This window comes from Motacilla alba, chromosome 1 (assembly GCF_015832195.1).
Source record: "Motacilla alba alba isolate MOTALB_02 chromosome 1, Motacilla_alba_V1.0_pri, whole genome shotgun sequence".
Classification (NCBI taxonomy): Eukaryota; Metazoa; Chordata; class Aves; order Passeriformes; family Motacillidae; genus Motacilla; species Motacilla alba.
In genome coordinates this window covers 64,710,671-64,738,112 of record NC_052016.1, presented here as the reverse complement: position 1 = coordinate 64,738,112, position 27,442 = coordinate 64,710,671, and the positions used below count along the sequence as shown (strand labels likewise).

The following is a 27,442-nucleotide window of genomic DNA, read 5'->3' as shown; positions in this document are numbered from 1 at the left end:
GTTTGTCCCTCCGGCCGACCCGTACTGTTCGCTCCTCCCCGCGCCATCATGGAGGGCGCCGCCGCCTCCTCCGAGGGTCTGCGCTACGCCGAGTACGCCCGGGCCCCTACGGGCGCCGGCAAGGGCCAAGCCGAGCTGGACCGGGGGCTGGTGAGCGCATGGCGGGACCCCCACCCCCAGGGCCGTGGGGCGGTACTGCCTCGTCCGGTCCCCGGGCCTTTGCATGTGTGAAGGGTGACGTGTGTGAGCGGGGCGGGGGCCGGGGCGGCGGGGACGGGCGTTCTGCGCTCCCCTCCGGGCCGGGCAGGGAGGCTGCGGGCAGAGGGTCCTCGGCCGCTGCCGCGGGCGCAGCTGCAGCGTGGGCAGCGGGAGTGGCGGCACAGCCCTGGGAGCAGGGCACACCCGCGGTCCCTGAGTGCTCGTGGTCCCAGGAACGACGGAAGGCAGGGGGTTCTCAGTTGGAAAGTTTTATTAGCGTGTTATGCGGTTGGTGTGGAAATGTTGGCTCTGAGCTACTGTAAGCGCACGGCAGCGGGTTTTGGATACAGGTAGGGTGAAAGGGAAGAGAGGAAAGAAGATGTGAGTTAAAGAACAATAGAGAAAAAGAGAGGAAAAGTGAGAGAGTAAAGAAGATCACCACTCCTGGTTCCAGCCTCAGTCCAGCTGATGAAATGTCTTGGGGGTGCCTGGGGATACTTTTCTATGGATGGGTGTGAAAAACGCAAATCACTCGTTTTTAAAATTGTAAAAGTTTAATAGTAATAAAAGGGTTTTAGAAATAGCAATATAATTAGAGTAATAAAAATTTGAACAATTGAGATTAGGACAATACGAGACAGTAAGAACAGAGTTACGCACGGTCCGGTGCCTTTTCTGGGCAAAATAAGCCCGAAGAAGGACAGTCATTAACAAAAACAATCACCTGTTGCATATTCACACATCTCATGCATGATGCATAAATTCCATTCAAACAAAGGATTCTGTCTGGTCAGTGTCAGCTTCTTCCTCTAATCCTGACAGCGTGTTCATGTCTGAGTGAGGCGGGAAAAAGTTAGTTTTCAGCTGATAAGGGAGCAATAAATCCTCTTTCTCTGAAAGATTTAGGTGTCCTGTGGCTGCTATCTGGTGTGACTCCTTTTCTTTAAAAAAAAAAGTTCTTACATAGCATAGCATAGTTTCTGTTTTACCATTATGTTATAACCTAAAACTATGTTTAACACACTACTTAAGAAAACTAATGCAGAATAACTTTCTAACAGAACACATACAATATTCATTTTAATATTTGTGGAATACCAATAAAATAAGCATTTTTCACAATAGGTTTTCCCTGCCAAGAAGACAGGTTTCTCTCTTTCTGTGCAATTCTGGAAACCAGCTGGAGGGCTTGTTGCGGGGGTCTTTGGTGGTCTTGATCCCTCTCAATCCCCCTTGCTTGGCCCAGTGCTTGGCCTCATCCTTGCACTGTACTGTGCTGTGTGTATCTCCAGGAGCTGGAGCGGGAAAAGCGCTGCCCTCCCCCTTCTCCAGCCACATCTTCTTCCCCACGGCATGTTAATGCCAATGATCCTTGGTTATTCCCAGCAGTTCTTGCCTGTCACAGTATCAGGAGTCCTTGGTTGGCTCCACAGCCAGTGGGTGTTTGGAACATACACATTAGTCCCTTATCTGCTGGGATTCCACAGCGGGGTACATGGAAATGCTTCAGCCCCAGCACTCACAAACAAGGCCAGAAATTTTATTCCCTGCCAAGAACAGGTGATACCTGACACGTTTTCACCCACTGTGCAAATGTTATTACCACAGGCAGGTTTGAGTGTTGAAGGTTTTGGAGAGCTCTGTTTCAGAAAAGTAATTCTCATCTGGTACTTTTTACTGTGAGAAAGGCTGGGTGGAGGCACTGACTCCAAAGTTTCCTATGCTGTATTGTGCTCTAGAATAAAGGATGCTGGGATTTTATCCCACTTCTTCATTCCTGTCACTTCAACTAGTTCAGGGAACAGTGAGTTCCCATTGGAACATGGGAAAAGCACATGACTTAAAGCTCCAGATGGTGAAGTTTTCACATTTTTTAAATGGCTTGAAAGTCTTACTTGCCTAACCTAATTGTGTGTGTGAAGTTGTCTCTACAATATTTCTACTTTTTTAAAACACAGTTTAAAAATCACAGTTCTCTAAGTTATTTATTCATTGTTACTACAGTCTAGGACTTTTTTTTTCCCCACAGAAGAGTCTTCCTGTGTATTTAACAGCAAGTTTGTAATCTTAAGAAGCTGGCTCTGAAACTCATTATTGTCATGGCCATTCTTCCTGCGGAATGCTGGCAGGGAATTCCTAGAATTTTGTTGAGTCTTGGGGCCTTCTTACCCATCTGGGATAAAAGTTGCATTTGGAGTTAGCATGGCTTGCTTTGTGTTGTGAGTATTGTCATGTTCTTACTGGGGTCTGGAGACTGAGGTGTGTCTTTAGAGGACTGAAATCTGGATGTCTACAGTTTTCTATTACAATTTATTCCTTAGTCCAGGGTATTAGCTGAAAGTCACTTGATCATGGTCACGTTTACTCTTGTAGTTGTTTTACAAAAGCATTTGGAGCAATGGAAGAGCAGCAATGGAAACTTGAGGAGTCTGTTCTCAAAGACCACCCACAGGAGCCTTTGTTAATTAGTGCACACTCAAGAAGATTGATTTGAATACCTTATGGTAATTATTCTATTAGTGAATCTTGCTTTGGTTCAATTTCCTATGAAAAACCATCCAGAAGTGTAGTTGTAGCTTTATATACAAACCAAAAAGGTTACTCTAAATTAAAGGACACAAAATGACATGAGAATTCTGTCAGTATGGAGAACAGCATCTAGCTGAAATGACTTTTAATTCACTGTTGGAAAACAAATTAAATTTCATAGGAAGGTTAAGACTAGAGGGGAGATACTAGATTATGAAATCAAATTGGTTGCATAGAGTTTATGATATGATCCCACTTCACAATGGTTCTGCCTCCATGTAGTGTTAGGATGGTGGTTTTGCTCTAGAGCAGTATTCCCATAAACTGTAGCTACTCTTCTGAGGAATAGAAGCCTGATTCTATCTTCCATACCAAACAATCATTTATATTTCCAGTCAAGAATTTTTATTTAAGGGAATGTCTATTTTCAGAAATATTTTTGTACATTTAGTTAATATACTTGTGTATCGTACTTCTTAGCAATGTACAGAACTAAAAAAACCCACAACAAACAAACCAAGCATTAAAAATTGTTTGTTAAGCAATTTATACTTGTCTGTATTTAGTTGAATATGAGTACCTACTTCCTATTTTGCTGGTCCACGATTAAGCATGGATTAATTGCAAAATGCCATTCAACCCATGAAAACAAATTATTATTTTTTCTGTGCTTTTTATTCTGTTCTGCTCACTGTAGGTTTCTGAGGCAAAAGGCTGTAGGACTCATGCTGTGTGTGCAAAACTTAGTAGTGAGGAGAGCAAAATATTTTTCATTTGACTGAGAAGGGGGTTCCCCTAGTTGTAGTAGAAGAACCAGTATAAAATCCAAATCATATGCAGTAAGATAGGTTTTAACATTTGGAAAGCATTAGCATTTGCAGCCCAATTTCAGATGTAAGAGTGTTGTGCTGAAGTTTTAAAATTATGCATTTGGTATTCTCCTTTTGTTTATAAATTTAATTTTTTTCTACTTCATAGAAGAAGAAGAAGAAGAACTCCATATGTAATTTTATTTTTTGAATATGTTTAAGTTAGAAGGGCACCATGGATTGGGGATTTGCAAAAATAATACCTCATCCTCCCCTGTTTCTTCTGCTAAAAATTAAGGTACTGGAGAATTAGATATTAAAGGAATAGGCAGACAATGTTTGGTTTTTTAACATACTGTGTGTTAATTAATATGCTTTATGCTCTTTTGTTTGCCAAATGCTTAGGTAAATCAGGTCTTGGCAGTTGCCTTTCTAATGCTTGTGTTTTCTTATACTAATTTATGAAAAGGATTAAGAAAATTCAGGTTTAACAGATTTAGCATAACTTTTTCATTAGTTTCCTTTAGCAGGGTTTGTTACTGAAGACTGAATTACATAGTAAAATTAAAATACTGAGATCAGCAGAATAGCATAGGGTTGATGACTAACCTTTGGGAGCTGATTCATTGAATAAAGAAAGGGACAGATGTTAGTTTTTAATATTTTATTTCTTTATTTTTCCCTCTTGGATTGTAACATAATGATTTCATTTAAAATACACATCTTGGAAGTTTCTTAACAGCATTTTTGGAGTGGGGGGGAAGGTCAATTCTGTCATAATTGAAAGTCAGTGTGTATGTATTTATTTATTTATCCCATATGAAATGCAATTTCAAGCAATAGGAGACAAAAATGATCATGGTGGTAGTTGTATTAGCATGCTGTAAATGAGCTGCTGCCTTCCACAGAGAGAGCGAGTTGCTTTCATTTAATATTGACGTGAAAGGAGTGCATTTAATTAAAGCTTTGGACTTTACATTTCAAAGCACCAGGCTGACCTTGATTGATTCTTTTAAATATTCAACTGAGTTGAGAGAGCATGGAAAAGGAAACTGAGTCAATTTGGACTTGAAGAATTTACTGGTTAATACTTGAAGTTGCCACTGCTTTTATGACAGTCTGTGTCAAGAAAAAGGCCAAACTTACAATCTTACACTGATCCAAATTCCGTCTTTATCACATGTGTGTAGTTAGGATACATTCACACTGTAACAAACATTCAAGATGCTTTGGTGTGTCAAGTTATCACTTCTTTGCTAATTTGTGGCAAGTGACTCTTCTCTAACGTGCTCATAATGCAAATAAGGTGAGTTGCCATAAAGCAGCGTTTCTCAGATTTTCTGGTGCCTGTACCTCACTTAAATGCATGGACAGTCTTTTGTGCCTCTCTGGCTTGAGCTTTGTATGGGTTTTACGTCTTGTTTTTATTTCCCCTTGATCTTGCATCCTGCTCCTATTCAAGGGCTGCTGCCATGGTTTGTTTTTACCTGCTGTACTCTGGGCAGCAGTAGTTTCCACTAACTGCTGGTGCTTTCCACTGAGATGGGACTAATGCATTCCAGCCGACATGGCCGACTCTTGTCAAAGGCTCTCAGGGGTCTCTGCATTGTTCTGCCGGATTACTGTGCAAAAACACTTCAGCTACTTCTGCACTGAACTGACAGAATCCTGGTATTATTTATTAGTCTGGTCTCTGTGCTTGGTCTTGCCTGTGATGAGATGTCTGCTGCTAATACCTTGTTGGAACCTGCATGTCTTGTAAACTGCTGACTTAAACCACCTTTCTGGTGGCAAAGCAAGTATAAGTTAATTTGGACAATCAAAGGCTAATAATTCTCTTTTTTTCTTTTTTTTTTTTTTTTTTCCGGCATGATCTATTTCACACATTGTTGAGCTCTTAATTGACTGTAACCACTTAGTAAAAGATTCTTGCTGTCAGTCTGACTGAGTTAAGGAAACCCTTGAATATTAATTCATGGTCACAAACCACAAGACAGAATAATATAGAATTCCTATAGGGTTAGGATATTTCCAGGAAGGTGGCTGTTTGTGGTTTGTGTCTAAGTGGAGGAATTTTTTTGAATGTTTGAATATTGAGATCCTGGGAATACCGATTTGTGAGAAAAAATGAAAAGAGTTTTAGTTTAGTGAGGAGATGAACTGTATGCTTCACAATTTTACATCATCTGCTATTTAAGATAACATGCTTAAACATTTTCATGGGGAAAAGATGAGAGGAAATTTTGTGGAACTGAAAGGAACAACAGACGTAAAGCTACTACATTATTTTTACATTCAGAAATGAATGCTAATATTGAGGCTGAAGACTACATTGAAATGGAAGAGTTAAATTGCTAAAATGTAATATACAGGCAAATATCTAAGGCAAGAATTCCCCCTCAGGTAGGAGGGAGGTAGGTACTTAGTTAAAATCTGCAGCATCCAGATGCTAGATCCAGAGGAATACAGCTGCTTCTACCAGTGACCTCAGAGGAGGCTGGGACTTCTTCTGTCCTGAGCTCAGTGCTGCAGGCAGCAGTCACAGCTGCTCGCCTTCAGAGCCGACTGTAGGAGCCACTGGGCATGAGGGCAGCGCCTGCATCTTGTACGGCTGCCCATGATCTAGGTCCTACTAAGCCAGCTCTAGGAAGGCTTTGAAAACAGTATTTCCAGACTCTTCCCGTGCTCCCACAGTCTAGAAATGAGGTTGGGTACAATCGAAAATGAAGTATTTTAGCCCCAGAGCTCTTAGTGGTAAAGGCACCTGGGTTCCAGATCCAGTTACTAGGGCATTCACATTGAAGTTGGAGCTTTAAGTCCTTCTGTCAGAATTGCTTGTATAAAATGTATAAACCAGTTATGGGATAATTGTGGAAGTAAGTCATATATAGAAGAGACAGTCTGGTGATAAAAGCATTTTCACTGTCATTATGTTTTGAATTCAAGATAAACCTAATCTGATTTCTCAGGCTTCCCGGGGGGAAATTCAAGGCATTATTGAACTGTCGTATGATAAGACAGGTAATACCGCAGATGACTATTTCCTTTGTTTCAAAGATTGCATGGAGGCTCTTCAGAAGTGGAGAGCCGGTTACCCTTCCTGAATTCTGCAAACATGTGAGAAGGCAGTCCTTTCTCATATCTTTCATCAGCTTCTTGATCATCCCCGGAATACTTCTTACCCCTCTTAAAGTGCCTGACTTTTTCAGGCACTGTGTAGGAAAATACATACACCTGATACACAAGTTTTGAGTTAGTTATTCATGTTTTTGTAGTAAACTGATACTTTGTTATGTACTGTGTTGAACTAGTCTGCACAAGTAATTTCAAGAAATCCTGTATAGTTATATGCCTTGTGTTTTTATCAGTGCATACTATGAGCTGATTTCAGTGTGTGTTCACTGATTTGCTAGTGGGTAGTTCAAGTTAAACCTGATAGAATGGGGGAGGGTTAATGGAACTGAACTGTAAAATCTAACAGCCTGTGGAATACAGAACTTACTTTCATCGCTTTCGTAGCTTATAAATGAAATGTCCACATCAGACATCAGAAATGGTCCTTGTTAAAGTAAAGGTGTGTATATGTCAAATTAGTATTCACATGTTATTCTGATTCCCGTTTTTCTGCTTTAGGCCAGGACTATGATAGCACTCGGACTTGGTGTTTCAGCTGTTGCGTTTGCAGGTAAGGTAAATTACCGGCGGAACTCTCACTTTGTGAGGTGCAGTTTCTGAAAGGGTTAATGAAGTTTTAGTGAATATAAATAGTGGAAAGTAGAAAGGTTGCTCAAGAGTACTATGGAAAATTTTGTTCACCTATAGAAGTCATAAAAATTGTGCCCGCCTTCAAAGTAATAAATTCCAAAATTCTTTTTAAAAAGGTGGAGAAAGCTGGACAATGTAATTTAATGGACAGCAGCTAAAATGCTCCATCTGCTTTTCGTCTGCAAAATGAAAGGTGAAAAGTTTATTTACTTAGTAACATATTGCAGTGTAGAGGCCCTTTAGTACAGAAGAGTGCAACAAGATGCTGTGATGTGAAGGTGATGCTCGACAAATTGAAATAGAGGAAGATAAAAGGTTTTAGTGACTAGTGATTTGTCATACTAACTGGTTCCATACTACATTTTTTATTACCTGAACTCTTTGCATCTGGACTGTTTGTTATACTGAAAAATAGGTTCTAGTTTGAAGACTGGGCATGAGTTTCACATTAAATAATGGTTAACAAAAAGCATTAAGAGAGTGAGGTAATGGTACATCACAACATTTCAACAGAGATAGTCTAATGTGGTTTTGACTTCTGTGTTACCATAGGCACAGTCTTAGATCACTAAAACTTAGGGACATGATATGTGTTGTAAGAATGAATGCAAGATGCTATTTGAATGAAGCAGAGCCACATTTTATAAACAGTTTTTCCATTGTGTGTAATATTAAGTTACCTTGCTAAAGAATAGTTAAGACAATAACTGGGGAGAGAGGATTTATATGGAAAATCCTCCAGTAACATGGCATAAATCTTGATTCTGGTGTTGATAGAGCTGCTTTGTTCTTCTGGGAGCACAGCCTTACAGGAATCCCTCTAGTCTTTCCTGGCTATAGACACTCAGTGCTAGTGGGGAGTTAAATGGCTCTGAATCCCAGAAGATCCTCTTTTCCTAACGAAATTAAAAATGCAGTATTTACAAGGTGTGTAATTAGGCATACAGCATCACAGCAAGAAACGTGTAGTACATGGGTTTCTTTTTTTGAAGACATAACCTTTGAAGAGTATTTAATAAATAATGTATACCCAAAGCCAATGTTTCAAACCACCCTTTTTCTTAAAGTTCACAAGGCAGGTATCTTCATTCATCATATTGAAATGTATTTAAATCTATTTATTTAGTGAGTTAAATAGTGAGTAAACACAATGGGTCTTTGCAGTCCATGACTAGGTTTTTGGATGCAGTGTACTAAAATTCTTCTCCCTCTCCCAGCAGTTTGGGGTTTTTTAAAAACAAAATTATTTCTGCTGTAAACTGATGAACATAAGTTGGAGCTTGTTTGTGGGGTGTTTTTTGGCACTTTAGTGAATATTTCATTTAACCTCCATCTTTTTTAGGTCGTTACGCTTTCCGTGTTTGGAAACCATTGGAGCAGGCAATTACAGAAGCAGCAAAGAGGATTTCAAATTCTGTAAGTTCAGATACTACTTTATAATAAATTTATGATTTTGTATTTCAAATAATCAGAAAGGAGAGATTTTATGTTAAATACAGTAAAGTGTCAGGTACAGAATTTTTTTCCTAGGGTAGGACTGCTCCCTACTGTGTAAGTTCTGGCATGTCTTCTGTATTTTAAATCCCTGCGGATAAAGCTGTATGAAAAGATGTTTCTGAGTTTGATAAACAGTTGCAGTTTTTTCTACTGATGTTCCTTGTTTTGGAACCCTTTACTAGTAAGTGTAAAGATAAATTGTTCAAGTACGCGGTGAGAAAGTCGCTAATTCCGAAATATTGCAAAGTGATGACACGCAGTTTCATTTCCAGCAGCTAAAAGTGAAAGAACGGAGTGTTTTAGATACAGTGTTAAAAATCAAGAAGACAAATTGATGAACTTCTAGGATGGGTTGCCATGGAGATGGGAGAGCTTGTGTGCTAGTTAACATATGAGTTGTCTTTTTCTTCTTCCCCAGCTAATTTGAACTTTTAACCAGTTTTTTCCTACTGGTTAAAAAACACAATAATGAGGTAAAAAAATCAAGTAGAATGTTGTGTGGGATGCATATGCAGGGAATATTTGAGAGCATTTACTTACTGCTTCAGCGGCTGTGTTTTCCTCTGGTAAATAAATACATGTGTTCCATTCCTGTTTGATTGAAGTAATTCCCAATGAGCTAGATGTCTGCTTGTAGCACACTTACCCACAGCAAAATAATGCTATTCCCTTCATGATGCTGATGGTTAAGCATGTTCAGGGAGTAGTTGTTGCAGATTATTATTTCCTGAAAAATATACTAAAGGTAGGTTTTTAAAAAACATGATATTAGCATTGTACCTACTAATGTTAGGCTAGTTGCAGCACAGAGCCTGTGTAGACAGACACTGGGGTCCAAATTCATTTGCCATCTGTGCTTGGTCTTCCTGTGCTGAAGGTGCAAGCTTGATCAAGGCTAGCTTCCTGGGGAGGAGGTTCAGCTGTCCTCTTGGGGCTGGTCCACATTTATGTTTGCTTGCCATGTGTTTCAGCCAGAAACGGTGCTCCTGGAAAACTTTTTTTGCTCTCTGTCGCTCTTATTGCATTGCTGTTGGGAGACCAATATCAATTTTTTTTTCCTGTTTCAAAAAAAAAAATTGAGATATTCCCGTATTGCCTGCCAAAACAACAGAGGGGACTTTAGGTACTGTGAATTAAATTGCTTTCACATGATACAGATACAGGCTGACTTGAAGACTTGCTTGATGTAGTTGGCAGTACATGGTGGCTTCAGAGTATGGAGTGCTTCAGTCTTCATCCTCCCTCCCTCCCTAGCTGTTTTACTCCAGCCATTCTTTTTCTATCCATTTGTAGATATAGCCTAGAGAATCTAAATTCAGATACATTCACACAAGGAAGCATGCAGTGACTCTTTTTAACACATTGAAATATGACATGCTACTGCATGGAGAGATGTCTGTTCCTAGGAAACTGCACCCCTCAATACTGACTGAGCCAAGCTCATTACAGACCTATCTCATTTTTACCTCAGTGACTTTGAGTCCTGCAGAATTCATGAACAACCATAAAGAGCAAACCAAGAGCTTCTGCATTCTAAGTGTTCCCAGTCCCTGGAGCAGTATCCTCTGTCTGATTTCATATCCTGCCTTTCTGCCCAGAATTGTGTGTTGATTTCCAGTAGGGTATCTCTTCTGCTTTTCTATTTCTGAGCTTGAAAGTACAAATTTTCAGTGTAAGATGAGATCTACTGGAAACAGTAAAGACTCTCTTCCTGTTTGCCATTTACTGTGTGTATTTTCTGGCTTTATATTTGTGAGAGGATAGTGATATTATTTTTCTTCTGCAACCATTGTCCAGATTGAAGATCTTTGTATAATTCTTGGCCAAGATTATTTGATTTTTACTATTCTACAGCTACTACTTTCTCAGTTTATATTTTAATTTTTTTTGTCTCCTTAACAATGTATTATTTTCTTTGAAGCAATAGACAAAAGATTAAATGCAAAGGTCCTATATAAGTGCTTATTCTCCAAACTGCTTATTTTAGTAGTTTCACATGACTTTGTGGAATATGAAGCTGCTGAGTATAATTTGTGAATTAGCACTTTCATCATGTTTATTGACAGCTTATTGCCCTTTACACTGTACTGACAAAGGTTACCAAGAAGTTGGTACTTCTACCTGTGCTTACTGAAAAAAAAATAAACTCATGACCTTCAGTGTCTTGGCTCAGTGCTACTTTGCTGGGTTTATATGGTAAAGGCACCTAACTTGGTCCCTATAAGGGGATAAGGCAAGGCAATAACTTGGTCCCAGTGCTTATTCTAGCTTTTTAGAATGAAACCTTGTCCCTCATGGCTTTCTTTTTCTTGATAGTCTGTGAACACGTGGCTGTTTAAAAGCTAGCTGCTTCCCTCCATAAGCCCCCACTCTTCCTTCCCCATTTACAATTGCATCCCCTGCTCTGTTTGTGGTAGAAATCACAGTTGATGTTGGTCCTTCCCAATCACATAAGGTAATACAAATGCAGTTTATTCTTTCTGTCTGCTCACTAATAAATGATTTGGGAAAAGTGAAGCTGAGCAATTATGAAGTGATCATTTAAAATGCTGCTTGCCATATCTTGAGGATTTTACACTTCCTATTTACTTACATATGTAAGTAACAGGTACAGCCAACAACTGCACTCATCTTTTAGTCAGAAATAATAAGGAGAGTAAAAGCTTTATTCTGAATTTTTACATCTCATTTAAGACAGTCACTTCATATTTAAGAATATGTATTTTTAAATGCTTCTGTAATTTAGTCTTGAAGTTTTCTACCATCTTTCTTTCAGTGGAGAAAGACACTAGAGGAAACATTGTCATTACCACTCTGTGGCAAGTCATAATACTTGCTCCCACAGAAATGGTTTTTCTACTTTGAGTGTAGTTTTGTCACTGGTGTCAGTGACACTGTTTGTTTCTGTGTGTAGTGAGAAGAGTGTTGCCAGTAGAAGGTGCATTGCTCTAAGTAGTCATTTGGCTTTTCTTCCCCAGAATTAGTGCCATTAATATTACTATATTACTATAAAATTACTATTAATATTTCCTTTAAATGTGAAATAAAGAAGCAGGTATTTCAGTAGCATTCCTTAGCTTTCTTTGTGGAATCAATGATATTGAGGATTGAAAGACTGACGGATAGATAGAAGATATTGAAGACAAACACAGAAATTCTAGGCCAGATGAGCTATTAAAATACTCAAATCCCACAATCATGAAACTCTGTGTTCCATAAGAAAATGATGTCTTCTGTAGCACATCATTAGGTTTTCTCACTGTATCTCCTTTATTGGATCTGATTCTGCTCAGACTCATGGAGTTCTGAATTGAGAGGTAAGGGTAGCAGCTCTCTCTTGTTCTTAATTGAAAATAAAGTTTCTAGAGAACAATGCAGTCCATTTTATAAGATTTCTTTTCTAACTGAAGTTAAGGAAGTTAAAATTGGTATTAGCAAAATTGTATATTATGTCACAGCTTCTTATAGTTTGTGGTTGTAGTTTGTTTTCTGTGTTTGGTTTTTTCCCTCTGATGTTTGTTCCCTTTTTGGTGGAGGACTGTATTGGTCCTGGAACAGCAACATAAAGTTTTCAGAAGAATTCGCTGCTCCATGTAATATAATGTATGGTCTCAATTTTGGTGTTTTCACTCTCTTAACTGGCATGGAAACAGTGATTATGCTTTCCCTGTGCTATGAAAGAAAAAGTATCTTGAAGATGTCATGGTCCCTGTGCATTGGATTTCCTTATCTGGTTGCTTTTGTGAACATTTGCAAGACTGAACAGACATTTGCGAAGCAAGTGCAGCCATTTTCTGTCCCTCCCTATGCCCCAAACCTATTAATAGCATTTGTTCAGAAAGGAGGACTTATATAAATTGCTAAACAGTAATAATGTGCAAGAAATTAAGCAAATTAAATGATACTTCCTCCTCTTCCCCCAAATAGTACAAAGAAATGAAGAGCTCATTTCAACGATTTTTCCAGTACAAAATTTTCTTTGCAATTGCTGGAGCTAATAAATAATCAAGTCTAGAACTGCCTGCTCATCAAGGAGTTCTCATAACAGAAAAATATCTTTCCAGCCATTACTTAGAATTTACAACTAGGAAAAAAATATTTTCATTTGAGTAGCATGCAAAAGTGCTTTCATTAGGGAACTAGAAATTTGCCTATGTGTTGCCTAAAATGAAGGCTCAGTGTTTTTTCCTCTTTTTTCTAACCAATGGGAAAAATGCTTTTATGTGTAATTTCCTTTTGCTTTAAATTCTGCTTAGGATGGAGATCTTAATTTAAGAATTGATTATTGTTTCTACATCCTTCACTTAATGGGAAGAAAATATTTTTTCATGGAGACCAATTCAACAAACTGATTATCTGTGAAAGGACACCGGGTACAGAATTTCTTTTTTCATACCTCTTGGAGGTGAACTGAGGCTTCCTAAGGTTAGAACAGTGTCAAGGAAGTAGGCTTTAAAAACATGAAAAAATATTTCTGGATGTAAGCTTGCAGCCATCCCTCCCTAGTCTCTCATTTTAAATAGTGTTTTAGATTAAATCTACCAAGAATAGAGACAAGCTGTGTTATATTCAAATGTTGCTCTTCTCTACATTAATAGCAAGCTAGTGTTCTCCCGCATTACAGTTGTGTGTCAGAGTTGAAAGAGCAGAGAAGAATTCAGGAGACCATCTGCACCTAGACTGCTTTGGGAGCAAATGTTTCTGGAAAAACTTTCAGAGACCATTAAAGTATGCTTTTCTCTTTTGCTTGTAGTAATTGTTGGCATTGTTGCAAATTTCTGTGCAATTCTGCTCTTCAAGGGTGTTATCTGTTGGCCATTAAATTATTGACATAATTTCCCTTCAGAGAACCAGAGGAGCACTGTGTGTTCCCTTAGTGTTGCACCCTCTAACCTGTCATGTCCATGTGCACTGTTCCAGACCTGCTTTGTGTTACCCTGTAGTTACAGAAGTGGCTCCTCCATAGATTCTCATTGTTGGCATGGCATGTCCACACTTCCTTCAGCTTTGATACCTGTAGTGTTACAGTAGTGGCTACTTTGTTCATGGTTTGGGGTGGGAAGAAGGAAGATAAAATTCCTTTTGGACAATAACACACTAAAAAAATCTCTTTCTGTGGTTGCATGTGACTTTATGGTAGCAATAGGTGAAGTATTTCTGAATTATGCTTTTGGATGAATATCTCTCCTAAGCTTAATGGCTTTTCTTAGATATCATAGACAGAGCCCTTTAAATGCTGTATAATGGTTTTGAAATTATATAAGAGAGCTTGTGTACACATAAGGCAAAATTCTCACTGAATATGAATGACTTTATTTAGTGAGAGGAGTGTTTTTTCAAGGGCCAGGCACATTTTACTTGGGGGTAAAGGGAATACCTAAAAATAGTCACAGCTCTCAGGCCAGACTTCCCTTTGATAGCAACAAAAGAAGCTTATTTTCCCCCAGTTGATAGGTTTTGCATTGAAGAAAAGACTTTAGTCTTGTTGAGTCATTTCTGTGTGCCAGTTCGCCAAGGCTTGGAGCTACATCTGCTACCTCTGGGACTTACAGAAACATTCACATTGTGATCACTGCTAACCATCAATGATGTTTCCATAGGTTGTTTTTATAATTTAAAATAGATTTATGATTGACAAATATACTTTCAACTCATTCTCTGTGACTTCAGCTGTAATGATTTGCTCTTCTCCATCTCCTTTTTAATGTTCTTTTTCCACTGTTTTTTCTTCCCTCCTTAAAACAGTGGATAAAGTTTCATATGACAATGAGTTTAAAAAAAATTAACCCCAGATCCTGTTTCTAATAGGTGTCAGTCATTGGTTTTGAAGGAAGGATGTAAAGACTTAGGATTTCCCTATATACTTCACTATTTTCCAGTGTTCTCCAGCTCAGTGGTTTCCTAAAACAAAAGTTTTATGCATAGCATAGCATTATGCTAATCCTTCTTTTTTTTTTAACTCGTTTCTTTCTGTTTATTTTTCTTGTTTCTTATTTTTTCTGTTTCTTTTTTTTTTTTCTTGTTTCTTTCTCAGCATTCCGTCAAAGAACTCATGATACACTTTTTTGTAGTAACATTCCTTCACATCAAATCTTTTCTTATATATCTTTTCTTATATTTCTTTTATGGTGGCGGTTTTTACCAACTTCCTTTGTAGAAATATCTGGAGTGATTGTGCCTAACATCTATGGATGCCAAAATATTGTCACTTTTGGCAATTGTCATTGTGATGGTACCAGTGCTGTTCTCAACAATTATCTTAACTTTCCCTCCCATGCCCTCCCCTGTACCATTGTATGCTAGTATGTACTTTGATTCTGGACTTTTTTGCTGGAGGCAGGATTTCAATGGTTGTAGCTGTTAATATCTTATTAGCAGTAGGAGATTGTGAAAACATAGGTAGGTTTTTTTAAGTTGTTTTTTGTATGTGTTATCACTCAGGAGAAGTCCTTTCATATTACATGGCTTCCAGTCATTCCATGCCTTTGAAATAAATTATAGATGGATGTAATGCTCTGAATGAGGTCATACAGCTACAGTTTAGTTCCTGGCACCTTGCACATGAACTAATTATTGCTTTTTTTTTCCTTTCTTCGATTTAGAGTCTTTCATCATACTATAAGGGAGGATTTGAACAGAAAATGAGTAGGCGAGAAGCAAGTCTTATTTTAGGTGTAAGGTAGGTGTGTTGCATCAATATGTTTTTACTTCAGCAAGTATCGAATGAAGCAGATGCATGTTGCAAGAATGTGGAATACTCTTGCCAAAACCATAACTTTTTTTCTAAAAGACTTCTAAGGCTTACAAATTATTCTAGTACTCTGCTTAAACTAAAAAGCAAACAATAACAGGCTCAGAAAAAATGTGATTTTTGTTTAGATTGAAGGCATGGTAACATACTGCAGTGGAGAATTGTTCTTGCTGTGCCCTGGGTCCCTTTCAGCCGAGCCACTCCCCACCCAGGCATTCCCCAGCCTCTAGCATTGCAAGGGAGGCTTCATCCCAAGTACCAGGCTCTGCACCCATCCTCGTGGAATTTTGTGAAGGGTTCCTGTCAGCCCATTCCTGCAGCCTCTGGAGGTGCCTCTGAATGTCAGCCCTGCCCTCCAGCGTATCAGCTGTTCCCACCACAGTAATAGACTTCTTGGCCAGTGGGTGATGTTAAAAGGCAGCATGATGTTGATGTGAGTCAGATTGCGAGTCAAGAAAAATGTGATTTTGGCATTATATATTTTTCTCCTAGTGATAAAGAATCTTTAGAGCCCATTGTGGGATAAACAATATCTCATAAATGAAGCAAATTTGAAGTAAACCCCTCTTTTCACAGTTGCTCCTTTGAGCAGACCTGCATGATCTTCTGTAATACTCAATAGCCACTTTTCCCCAGTTATGGTTTAGAACCATCTGAGGTGCTAAATGTGGTAGAACAGCTTTCCTTTTTAGTATTAAAAACAGTTATACAAATCAAAATATAGATGATTGTTATTTATAGTTGTGTGATAAATCATTGTATCTATATAATCCAAGACCCTTCACTCTCTGTTTGTTTCTTACTTTCTAGGTTACTTTCTGTTCAATTGAAGCATTCTTTTCTTATGCAGTTCTGTGAACTATTTTTGCAACATACCCTAATTTCACTGTGACAGAATAATAATTAGAGATGTTGTTTACCTCGGAAATTTAGTTGGGCTGATACCTTGCATTCAGGCTGTATCTACATAAAGATTAATTAATTGAATCATCACTGATTAAGAAGTCACCTGAAGTGGAAAACACTGATTCATTTCTGCATACTAACAAATTATAAAACACTAAACCATTCAAACTGTCCTTTTGCATACAAGAGTTTTACTGTGTTGGCATACTGCATCCATAAGTAGTTATTTGTTTGGTAAGGTATATATTTTGTATTTAATTTAGGCCAAATACATATTTTATGTATGTCATTGAAGTAAACAATATTATGTCGGTAGCACCTATAAATCAACATGTCCCTGAATGTAACACCTTGAACAGCTTTGCAAAAATAACACATACAGGCATTATTTCAGGCCCCAGCAGAAAGAAAAAATATTTATAGCTGCTATAAAAATATTTACAGTAGAACAAAATGCGATAATATTAAATATTTGTTGTTTTGTCACTGGTCATAAAGATATTTATTTTCTTGGAGGAAAAATTGTGTTTTCTGCATTTAATGCTAGAATAACCAACCAGATATACCCTAGAACTGCCGGGGATATCCTGTTTCTCCCCCCTCAAATTTTTTATTTTAAATGAGTGGATGTATTACATTCTACAAAAACCTGAAAGATACTTGTATGTGTCACATACACAGGCTTTCGAAAAATGTCATTCTCTTTGCTTTACCTGCCTTTGTTGTTGTTGCTTCCTCAGAGATGCAGTTTTATGTTTTGTCCACAAGATGGTGAAAATCTCAAGTTTCAATTATTTTTGAAGCCAGTATAAACTGTTAATTTTTAGCCTGAGTGCTCTGGCATTTCTTGTAAGCACTTCAATTTGTTTTTTGCAGTCCATCTGCTGGCAAGGACAAAATCAGAACAGCACATAGGAAAATCATGATTTTGAATCATCCTGATAAAGGTAAATAATTATTACTTTTCTTAATTAGGGCTGGAAAGGAGGAGGCTTAAATGAGATCCTTTCGGTTTTCTGACTGTGAAAATAACCACATCAAGTGCAATTGTTTGTTGTTTATTGACTTGAGCTTCTGTGTGTCCTCTCAGATAAACTGAGCTTTATGAACCGGTTTTACTCATTTTTATTTGAAGTTATTTTCTGTACTTGTGCTGCTTCAGTTAAGACTATGAGCTCGGAGACCAGTTTTCCACACTTTGCAAAAACTTCTTGAAAAATAAGGAAAAAATAAGCTATAAAAAATTTACATTAAAATAAAATTCCTGGTTTGAACTGTGATGGACCAGTTGCATGCATGAAAGTAATTTTTTGTGGGGAAATGTTTTACAGTTACTAAGTACATCATTGATGAATTTCAGACTTTATGGAATTCACTTGGAAAGAATGTAAAGCTGGGCACTGTTGCTTTACTGGCCGGGTTTTTAATGTAAATTTATCTTAGAGAAAGGCTATTATTATAACTTTAACTACACTACAGCTGGTTGAAAAAGAAAGCCCATATGTTCATTGCTGTCTCTGCTTTAAAATAACAGATGGTGAAGAGTTGCACTGTATTTCAGAAGTCAAAAGGGGAAATCAGAGGGTTTTTATTTCTTTTTGACAGAATTATAGGCTCCCTACCAGCACCCCATTTTAAGAAAATGAAAAAGTGTGTCCACTGGCCATGGGAAGTGTTTAGTTGATGCTTTTCTCTCTTCATCTCTCAGTTTAGTTTAAAAGTTGTCCTGCTTGTTTGATTTCAAACTTTCATTTTTTACTCTTTTTGTAATGTACAAGTTGCACAGACCTAGAAAGGAAATTCTCTTCTTAATTTCTAATATATTACAGTGGTCAAAAGTCTCTTAACTACCAGAGTCCCTATAAGGTCAAGTTTTATTAATAATGAACTTCTACATTTTTTATAGCAGTATGTGGGCATGTGAGCCAAAGAGAATTGTGAATCTCCATGTGGATATTGAGCGTATATGAAGAGATGCTTCCTGTTAGGATGATCCTAACGACCCTAACAAAGATTTTAATGCTGTGCTCTTGGAGTTTTAATGCCCCTGCAGCTGGGCACAGTGTAGGTTTGGATGGATGTAGTGAGCCCTCCTGCGTGGTAGTGAGACACCGAGCGTTTTCTCAGTGGGAGCACCAGTTGTAGGGATTTGTGCTTCTCAATGCCCCTGAAGCTCTTCTGGCATGGCTGTAGAATAAAACCTTAGTATCTTCAGCTGCAGAGTGAGGGCCTGGAGTAATCTTGAACATGTGGCATCACAGAGAGGCTTGTTTGCTTGTGTATAGATCACTTCTGGCTCTGGGTAGCACAGATGTTCATTTAAAAATAATATTCAATGGTATAATGTAATTTTGAAATAATATTTTACCACCTGGAGATGATAGATGAAAGAGCAGTAATTGCAGATTTTAAGTTACATGTGTTCTGAGATCCAAACTGTTGGAGCAATATTAGAAATAAATAAGAAATGTATAGAAATCTGCATAAAAACATCCCCAGAGAGTACTACTGACATGGTTGCTTGTTAATCTTTACAGTTCAGTTTAAAAGTGTTTTTATATTGATACATTGTATGTTAAGTTATCAGTTACAAATTTTATGAAAGAATATTTCCTCGCAGGAAAAAAAAAAAAAAGAGAGAAAGCTTTTGGACTTGCCTTAATTATAAATAAACACTTAAACAATCATGAGATTGAATCTCCTCTCATTGGAGGGCTACAAAATTAATATGGCACTTAAGGATGTAAATGTAGTGAAAACACTTCCAACAGATGTGAATTTAGTTTAAGATGCTGTATTCTAGACATGTAGAAAATCAATGCACATTTAAAAATTACTTGGAATACATTATTTATTGCAGGTTTTAGTCTTTACTGTCTGTTTGATCTTCTTATCTACTCTGTGAAAGAAGCAGTAGTCCATGTAGTAATCACACAGAATCACACAGAATAATGAGGTTGGAAGAGACCTCTAAGATCATCAAGTCCAACCTATGCCCTAACACCTCAACTAGACTGTAGCACCAAGTGCCATGTCCAGTCTTTTTTTAAACACATCCAGAGATGGTGATTCTACCACCTCTCTGGGAAGACGATTCCAGTATTTTATTATTCTTTCGGTGAAAAATTTTTTCCTTATATCCAATCTGTACCTTCCCTGATGTAGCTTGAGACTGTGTCCTCGTGTTCTGTCACTTGCTGCCCGGTGGAAGAGACCGACCCCACCCTGTCTACAACCTCCCTTCAGGAAGTTGTAGAGGGCAATAAGGTCATCTCTAAGCCTCCTTTTCTCAAGGCTAAACAACCCCAGCTCCTTCAAACATTCCTCATAGGGCTTGTGTTCCAAGCCCCTCACCAGCCTTGTTGCCCTCCTCTGGACACGCTGAAGCATCTCAACGTCCTTTCTAAATTGAGGGGCCCAGAACTGGACACAGCACTCAAGATGCGGTCTCACCAGGGCTGAGTACAGGGAAGAATGACCTCCTGAGTACACAAGAATGACCTCCTTGCTCCTGCTGGTCACACAATTCCTAATGCAGGCCAGGATGCCATTGGCCTTCTTGGCCACCAGGACGCTGCTGGCTCATATTCAACTGGCTGTCGACCAGCACCCCCAGGTCCCTTTACGCCTGAACACTGTCGAGCCACACTGTCCCCAGTTTGTAACTTTGTAGGGGATTTTTGTGGCCAAAATGTAGAACTCGGCACTTAGACTTATTAAACTTCATGCTGTTGGACCCTGCCCATCCATCCAACTGATCTAAGTCTCTCTGCAGAGCCCTCCTTCCTTCCGGTAGATCAACACAAGCTCCCAGCTTAGTGTCGTCTGCAAATTTACTAATGAAGGACTCGATGCCCTCAACCATGTCATCTATAAAAATATTAAACAGAACTGGACCAAGTACAGGCCCCTGAGGGACACCACTGGTGACTGGCCACCAGCTGGATGCAGCACCGTTCACCACCACTCTCTGGGCCAGGCCATCCAGCCAGTTCCTAACCCAGCACAGAGTGCTCCTGTCCAAGCCGTGGGCTGCCAGCTTCTCCAGGAGTGTGCTGTGGGAGACAGTGTCAGCGGCCTTGCTGAAGTCTAAATAGACAACATCCACAGCCTTTCCTGCATCCACCAGGAGGGTCACCTGGTCATAGAAGGAGACCAGGTTGGTCAGACATGACCTACCCTTCATAAACCTATGCTGACTGGGTCTGATACCCTGGCCATCCTGTAAGTGTTGTGTGATAGCACTCAGCATGAACTGTTCCATTATCTTTCCTGGTACTAAGGTCAGGCTAACTGACCTGTAATTACCAGGATCCTCCTTCCTACCTTTTTTGTAAATGGGTGTCACATTGGCCAGTTTCCAATCATCTGGAACCTCACCAGTGAGCCATGACTCTTGATAGATGATGGAGAGCGGCTTCGCAAGCTCATCTGCCAGCTCCCTTATCACGCTAGGGTGGATCCCATCTGGTCCCATTGATTTATAAATATCCAAGTGTCCCAGCAGTTCTCTAACTGCCTCTTCTTGGATAACAAGAGGACCATTCTGCTCCCTGGCACCACCTACCAACCCCTGAGGACAGTTTTCTTGAGGACAAGCTGTCTTACCACTACAGACTGAGGCAAAGAAGGCATTAAGCATTTCTGCTTCCTCATCTTTAGTTACTAGGTTGCCTGCCTCATCCAATAAGGAACAGAGGTTGGTTATACCCTTCCTTTTACCATTAAAATATTTGTAAAAACTTTTTTTATTATTTTTAACAGAAGTTGCCAGGTTAAGTTCAAACTGAGCTTTGGCCTCCCTAATTTTTTTTTACATGCCCTAGCAGCTCAGTCCCTCCTTAAAAAGATGATACCTTTTTTTTTTATTTCTAAGTTCCTTCAAAATCTCTTTGCTCATCCAGACTGGACATTTGCCTCGTCCACTCATCTTTTGGCACACAGGGACAGTCTGCTCTTGTGCCTTCAAGATCTCTGCTTTGAAGCATACCCATCTCTCCTGGACTCCTTTGTTTTCAAGGACTGTTTCCCAGGGGACTCTCTGAATAAGTCTCTTAAACAGGCCAAAGTCTGCCCTCCGGAAGTCCAACGTAGAGGTCTTATTTATATTTCTCCTTATTTCACCAATTATCAAGAATTCTATAATTTCATAATCACTATGCCCCAAGCGGCCTCCAACCTTCACATTACCCACCAGTCCATCTCTTATTTGGGAACAACAGGTCTAACATAGTCCCTCCCCTGATGGGCTTGCTCACCAGTTGTGACAAAAAGTTATCCTCCACACACTCTAAAAACTTTTCAGACTGCTGTTTTTCTGCTGTATTAAGTTCCCAGCAGATGTCTGGTAGGTTGAAGTCGCCTATAAGAACAAGGGCTGATGATCCTGAAACCTTGTTCAGTTGCTTATAGAATAAGTTGTCCACCTCTTCATCCTGGTTGGGTGGACAATAGCAGACTCCCAGTAGGATGTCAGCCTTGTTGGCCTTCCCCTTTAATTCTTACCCGTAGGGACTCAACTTCAATGTCATTAGTTTCAATACCTATGACATCCAAAACCCCCCTAATATAGAGGACCACCCCTCCACCTCTTCTCCCTTTTCTGTCTCTTCTGAAGAGCTTGTAGCCATCCAGTGCAGTGCTCCAAGTATGTGAATCATCCCACTACATTTCTGTGATGACGACTACATCGTAGTTCTGCTGTTGTACCATGGCCTCCAGCTCTTCCTGTTTGTAACCCATGCAGTGTGCATTGGTGTACATGCACCTCAGCTGGGCTACTGATTTCTCCCCTAACACAGTCTTACCATCCTTGGGCCTGCTTCCAGACCGCCCAGATGCATCCCCTTCCCCCTTGAAACCTAGTTTAAAGCCTTCTCTACAAGATCTGCCAGTTCATGAGCTAAAAGCCTCCTGCCCTTAACAGAGAGATGTATCCCATCTGATTCCAGTAGAGCAGGTACTGTAAAGGTTGCCCCACGATCAAAGAATCTGAAATTTTGCCAATGACACCAACCCTTGAGCCGCTTGTTAATGATGTGAGTTCTCCTTTTTGTTTTGTTATTTTTTTCTGCCACCAAAGTGACTGAGCAAAACACTACCTGAGCACCTGTCCTATCAACCACTTGACCTAGCGCCCTAAACTCCCTTTTAATCGCCTTGACACTCCTCTTTTCGATCTCATCACTGCCAGCCTGGAGTATCAGTAGTGGGTAATAACCAGAGGACTGAATCAGCCTAGGAAGTCTCAGTGATATTTCGTACCTGGGCCCCAGGGAGGCAGCAGACTTCCCTGTGGGATGGGTCTGGTCTACATATGGGGCCCTCTGTCCCCCTCAGAAGGGAATCACCCACTACAACTACCCTTCTTTTCTTCTTGATGTTAGAGGTGGTAATCCATTTTTTGGAGGAGTCATAATTGGGAGGCTCATTGGGCAGATGATTTTCTTGTAAATCATCTCATCTGGCTGACTCTCTAGATCCAGGGCCTCGTATCTATTCTGAAGTGGCACCTGGCTAGGGGATGGGGGCAGGAGGGATTTTTGTTACTACCTCCCCGAGCAGGGATGTACTTCCACTCCGCTTCATCTACTAGGTGCCCCTCTAATGCCTGACAGTGAGAGGTGTGTGAGTCCTCTGGCTCTTGGTGGGCCTCCCTTAAAGATGTAAGGGCTGAACTCCACCAGTCTATTTCCCTTTCACTATCCCTGATAATTCTTAATCTTTCAACTTCCTCTCTAAGCTCGGCCGCCAGTGGAAGTTCACTTGTTCACACCGTAGGCAGGCCTCCTCCACAACACCCCCTGAAACCATGGATAAGCTCAAACACTCCAGGCAGGAATGAGTCTGTACAGATACATCCTTTTTGGAGGTCACCATTTGGTCACATACACTTGTACCAACCACAGATTTCAACCAGGTTAAAACCATTGCTAGGAGAAAGCCCAAAATCAAGTAGCCAATAGAAACACCTCACCTGACTAGCAAGAACCTGCAACCCTGCCTGCTTTCCCTGCCTGCGCAAACTGCTGTGACCCTGTTTGCCCGCTCCTGTTCGCTGCGCTCCCCAGAGGCCTCTATATATGAGTCACCCAGAAACAAGGAAGCTCCACCTCCTGCTCCTCAATGACTCACAGTGCTCCTCAATGGCTCACAATCGTATTCCTTGCTACAATGCTACTTGATTTAAGAAAAGAAAAAAATTTCTTTTTTCAATAGTCAATTCATCACTTATCCCTTGCCCTGCCTCACTTTCCTCCAGTGTGCCTTACTTACTAGAACTAAAACACTCAAAAAAGACCAAACCATGGAAAATAACTTAGTTTTTTTTTCCTGGTTGTTTTACTACACTATGAAATTACTTTATACTGATTTGGGTTCCTGCAGCAATGACCTAAAGACATCTTTAAGCAAGCCTCACCTTTTTATTTGTATGTGTCTGCAGCTAGCTCTGCATGTTTCTTCTATCATTGTTTTTTCGGATTAATAGAATGAAGGGAATGGTGAATGCAAAAAATAACAAATGCCTTGGGAAAGGCTATGCAGGGCACAGTACTGCTGGAATCACATTTTCACATTAAAATATAGGTGTATTATAGTAAATGGTAAGTTACTGATATAGACCTTGCAGTGTTGTTTTTGGTGACTGTGGGCAGATGGCTGGCACTCAAGGGGAGACTGAAAAACCCCAGACACAAAAAGACTGCTGAACTGTAATCAGATGGTTAGATGGAGCGTAGAGCAATGGCAGTGTTCAGCGCTAGGAGTTAGAAGGCATACCATGTTTAAATAGCTTTAATGTGATGGTTTCTGGCTGGTAACTCTGGGCATCTCACACAGGAGAAGCTTGCACAATAATTCTGTGTCAAAGTTATTTTAAAATTTTACCTCTCAGTTTTTAGTATGAGTGGAAGTAATTGCTGGTAGGTTTGAATGAATGTTCAGAACAGCTGACCTTGCATACATTTGCAGTAGCATCTCACTGCAGATCTAAATCACAGGATGTAAAGTGATTTCAGATTTCAGTCTTCTCTCTAAGACAAGTTGTTCTGTGTTATTCTACAGTGATTTCAGTTTTGATTACATTTCTCATGTTTCCTTATCCATTAGTTTACTTCTTATCAATGTCATTTGTATCAAAAGGATCTGTGTAGGAAAGAGATAATAAAAATGAATAATAAAGAGATGCTGCAAGTGAGGTGGTTTGGTACTTAGTACTAATGTGTAAACAGTATTCCTTTCCCCTTTCTCTTCTCAGGTGGATCACCTTACCTAGCAACTAAAATAAATGAAGCAAAAGACTTGTTGGAATCCAGTGCCAAAAACTGAAACCCGAAACCTTGGGTCACATGAGATTCAGCAGCTACATTGTGCAATAACTTTCATCTGCTTGTTCTGCACAGTTTCTTAACACTGATTGTTCATATTTATTGTCATAATTAAAATGTTAAGATTATTTAAAAGGAAACTGAAATCTTCTATCGTTATGTAAAGTTATGTACAGTTATGCCCCTGCAAGGAGCAGGGAATTGGAATTATGATCCTTACGGATTCCTTCCAACTGAAGATGTTCTATGATTCTGTCCCAATTTTAGTGTATTCTTACTGAATTATAATCCCTTACAAGCTTGAGAAAGTTCTTTTAAATGTGTTTTTTTCAGAAGTACTTTTTTTGTTTCTTTTGTTAAATTTTGGATCTTTTAAAATAAAAATTTTAAACCAGTCTTTAATGTAGGGTTGTTTCCTCATTAGTAAAGGAACAACTCTATCTTTAGGGTCACCATAAAATCTGTGACAGTGCATTGAGTCACAGGAAATATGACTGACCCCATTTAGCAAGTTTTCAGCACCCCCTTACTGTTTATTTGTGTCTCTTTATTTGTGAAGTCATGGGGTTTGTTCATGGTTGCAGTTTGAGAGCTGCAACTCTGGACAAAATGACTGATTGGACTACAGACAGCAGCTTCCACTAGGTGTGTTTTTGGGGTTTGGAGCTATGAAGGAGGATTCTTGGATTTGGTTACCTCTTTTACATATTAAAGGATCTCTGAAATTGTCAAGTAATTATTTAGACATGCTTTTACTTCAAGTCAGAGTATGTTTAATCTCTAGCAGTTGGGGTAAACATGGGGTTTTCTGCAAGGGTTTTCATGGCAGTGGGATTAAAGAAGGTAGGTCCATGTGGCATGGTTTAGGTGCATTTTCCAGGCTGCTGCTTGTCTAGGTTAGCCTAGTCGTGTGAGCCTGGTGTAGGACAGATAACAGTAGGGAACAAACAGGAGTACCTGCTTTGCACATGGCTCCAGGAGCACTTCCTAGGTTAGTTCTTCAGTAATGTTTACATTTCTGCATTATGCCTCATATCCCAGAGCATACATACCTCCCTCCTTATGTAGCATCCTAACAATCTAGTGCTGGCTTTGGGGAATCCTGAAGTCATGGATCTCAGACTTCAGAGAGAGCAAGTTTTAATTGACAGCTCAGGGTAGGTGCTACTTGGGGCACTTGGCTGCTGCAGATTACTACCACTAAGTTGTCTGCAGTTGAGTTAAATCTCCTAAGCACAGACAGTCTAGTGCATTCAGTGCAAGACTGAAAAACCTCTAGTGTCCATTCAAACTCTATCATTAGAGGTACAACAAACAGCTTACTGAAGTGCTACAAATACAAAATTTAGATACTCCATTTTCTAGGTTATTTAGCCAGAGGTAAGTGGCTAAGAGCAGTTAATGTGAGGTTGGATGCTTGAATTATTTATTCACCAGAACATGCATTTTTAGTTCATCCAGTGATGGATGTTCAGATTATGTGGATTTTTCCTTGAAAGGAAGAAAAAATACAATTTTTTTATCAGGTTCCTCACACTTTGTCACAATTCCCTTACTTTCATTAAAGGGAGATGAAAAATTTTAAGTCGACCCTAAAAGAAAAGAATAATTCTAAGTACCTTAGAGACTTTGTTGCAATTGTAGTGGCAAGACATTGCACAATTTCACTGGATAAAGCAAAAAAGACTGCCAGGAGAAACCTGCCTGGGAATAGCATATATTCCCAGCTATACAAGTCCTACAGTTGCTTCATATAACTAATGCTCTAATACAAGAATCTTGAATGAAAATAGTTGATTCCTATGCAGTAGCTTTAATTGGTTCCTGTTGGAGGAGTAGCCATCAAGTAATGCACATTTAGGGTTAGAGTTTCTTTTCACTGGTTTATCAGTCTGTATTGGCAAAAAATGGAACCATGACAGTTCTCATGCTGGAAGGAGACAAGTGAAACTGTGGTGTTCCTAATTTTCTTAAGTGGAATCTGTAAGTGATATGAATCATTGTGCAAAACCAAAATTGATGTGAATGGTAGGTGGTAAAACCATTCTACTTAATGATTTTGAACTGACTAGCTGTTGTTTTCATATAGCTACCTTATTTTTCCTGAGTAAAATGTGTTGCAGAGAGCTGTTCTAAATTATCAGTTAAAACAGATGCATTAAAGATGGCTTATTGTTCTGTTCCTAAAAATGAACTTCCCATGTCTTTGTAAGAAGTAGATGATTTGTTTTTTTCTGTGAGATTCTATTTTTGATAATTTCCTTCCTGATATAATTATTTATATCTGATTATTTTGGATGAAACACTTTTTTCTGCCTTTCAGTTATGAGAGAGATTGTCCTTTACAAAAAGAAATAAAACAGAGTTCTGGTTCTGCTTTGTCCATTTTTTTCAGAACAGACTATTGACTGCTTAACAAATTTAATAAATTAACAAATTAAAAAATTTAGCAGATTAACTGGCTCGTCCTGTCTCTGGAAAGTGCTGTAAAATGAATGAAGCTAATGAGGAGCAGTTGTGAAAGCATCACACATACAATAGCATATTTTTTCTTGTCTGTTTACCTGCACAGCTTGCTTTACCTACTAAATGATATTAGAAGGATGAATATACGACAGGGAAAGGCAAATCATGGAAGTGCTGCTCGATTTGTTGTTGCT

At 39.2% G+C, this 27,442-nt stretch overlaps 1 protein-coding gene across 1 annotated transcript; it reads left to right on the top strand.

The window, feature by feature from the left end:
* Positions 1–27,179, top strand: DNAJC15 (DnaJ heat shock protein family (Hsp40) member C15). Its single transcript, XM_038133975.1, has 6 exons — positions 1–150; positions 7,170–7,221; positions 8,644–8,717; positions 15,401–15,477; positions 17,332–17,402; positions 24,713–27,179. Exons 1-6 carry the CDS (start codon positions 49–51, stop codon positions 24,781–24,783), a joined length of 447 nt encoding a protein of 148 aa, XP_037989903.1. The 5' UTR covers positions 1–48; the 3' UTR covers positions 24,784–27,179.
* The last annotated feature ends 263 nt before the right edge of the window (positions 27,180–27,442 follow it).

What these genes read in the sequence shown, in the direction of transcription:
- DNAJC15 (XM_038133975.1), top strand. Translation starts at nt 49, where the DNA reads ATGGAGGGCGCCGCCGCCTCCTCCGAGGGTCTGCGCTACGCCGAGTAC. An exon ending in CAAAGAGGATTTCAAATTCT is followed by an intron (nt 8,718 to 15,400) that starts GTAAGTTCAGAT and finishes TCTTCGATTTAG; the next exon opens with AGTCTTTCATCATACTATAA. An exon ending in TTTGAATCATCCTGATAAAG is followed by an intron (nt 17,403 to 24,712) that starts GTAAATAATTAT and finishes TTCTCTTCTCAG; the next exon opens with GTGGATCACCTTACCTAGCA.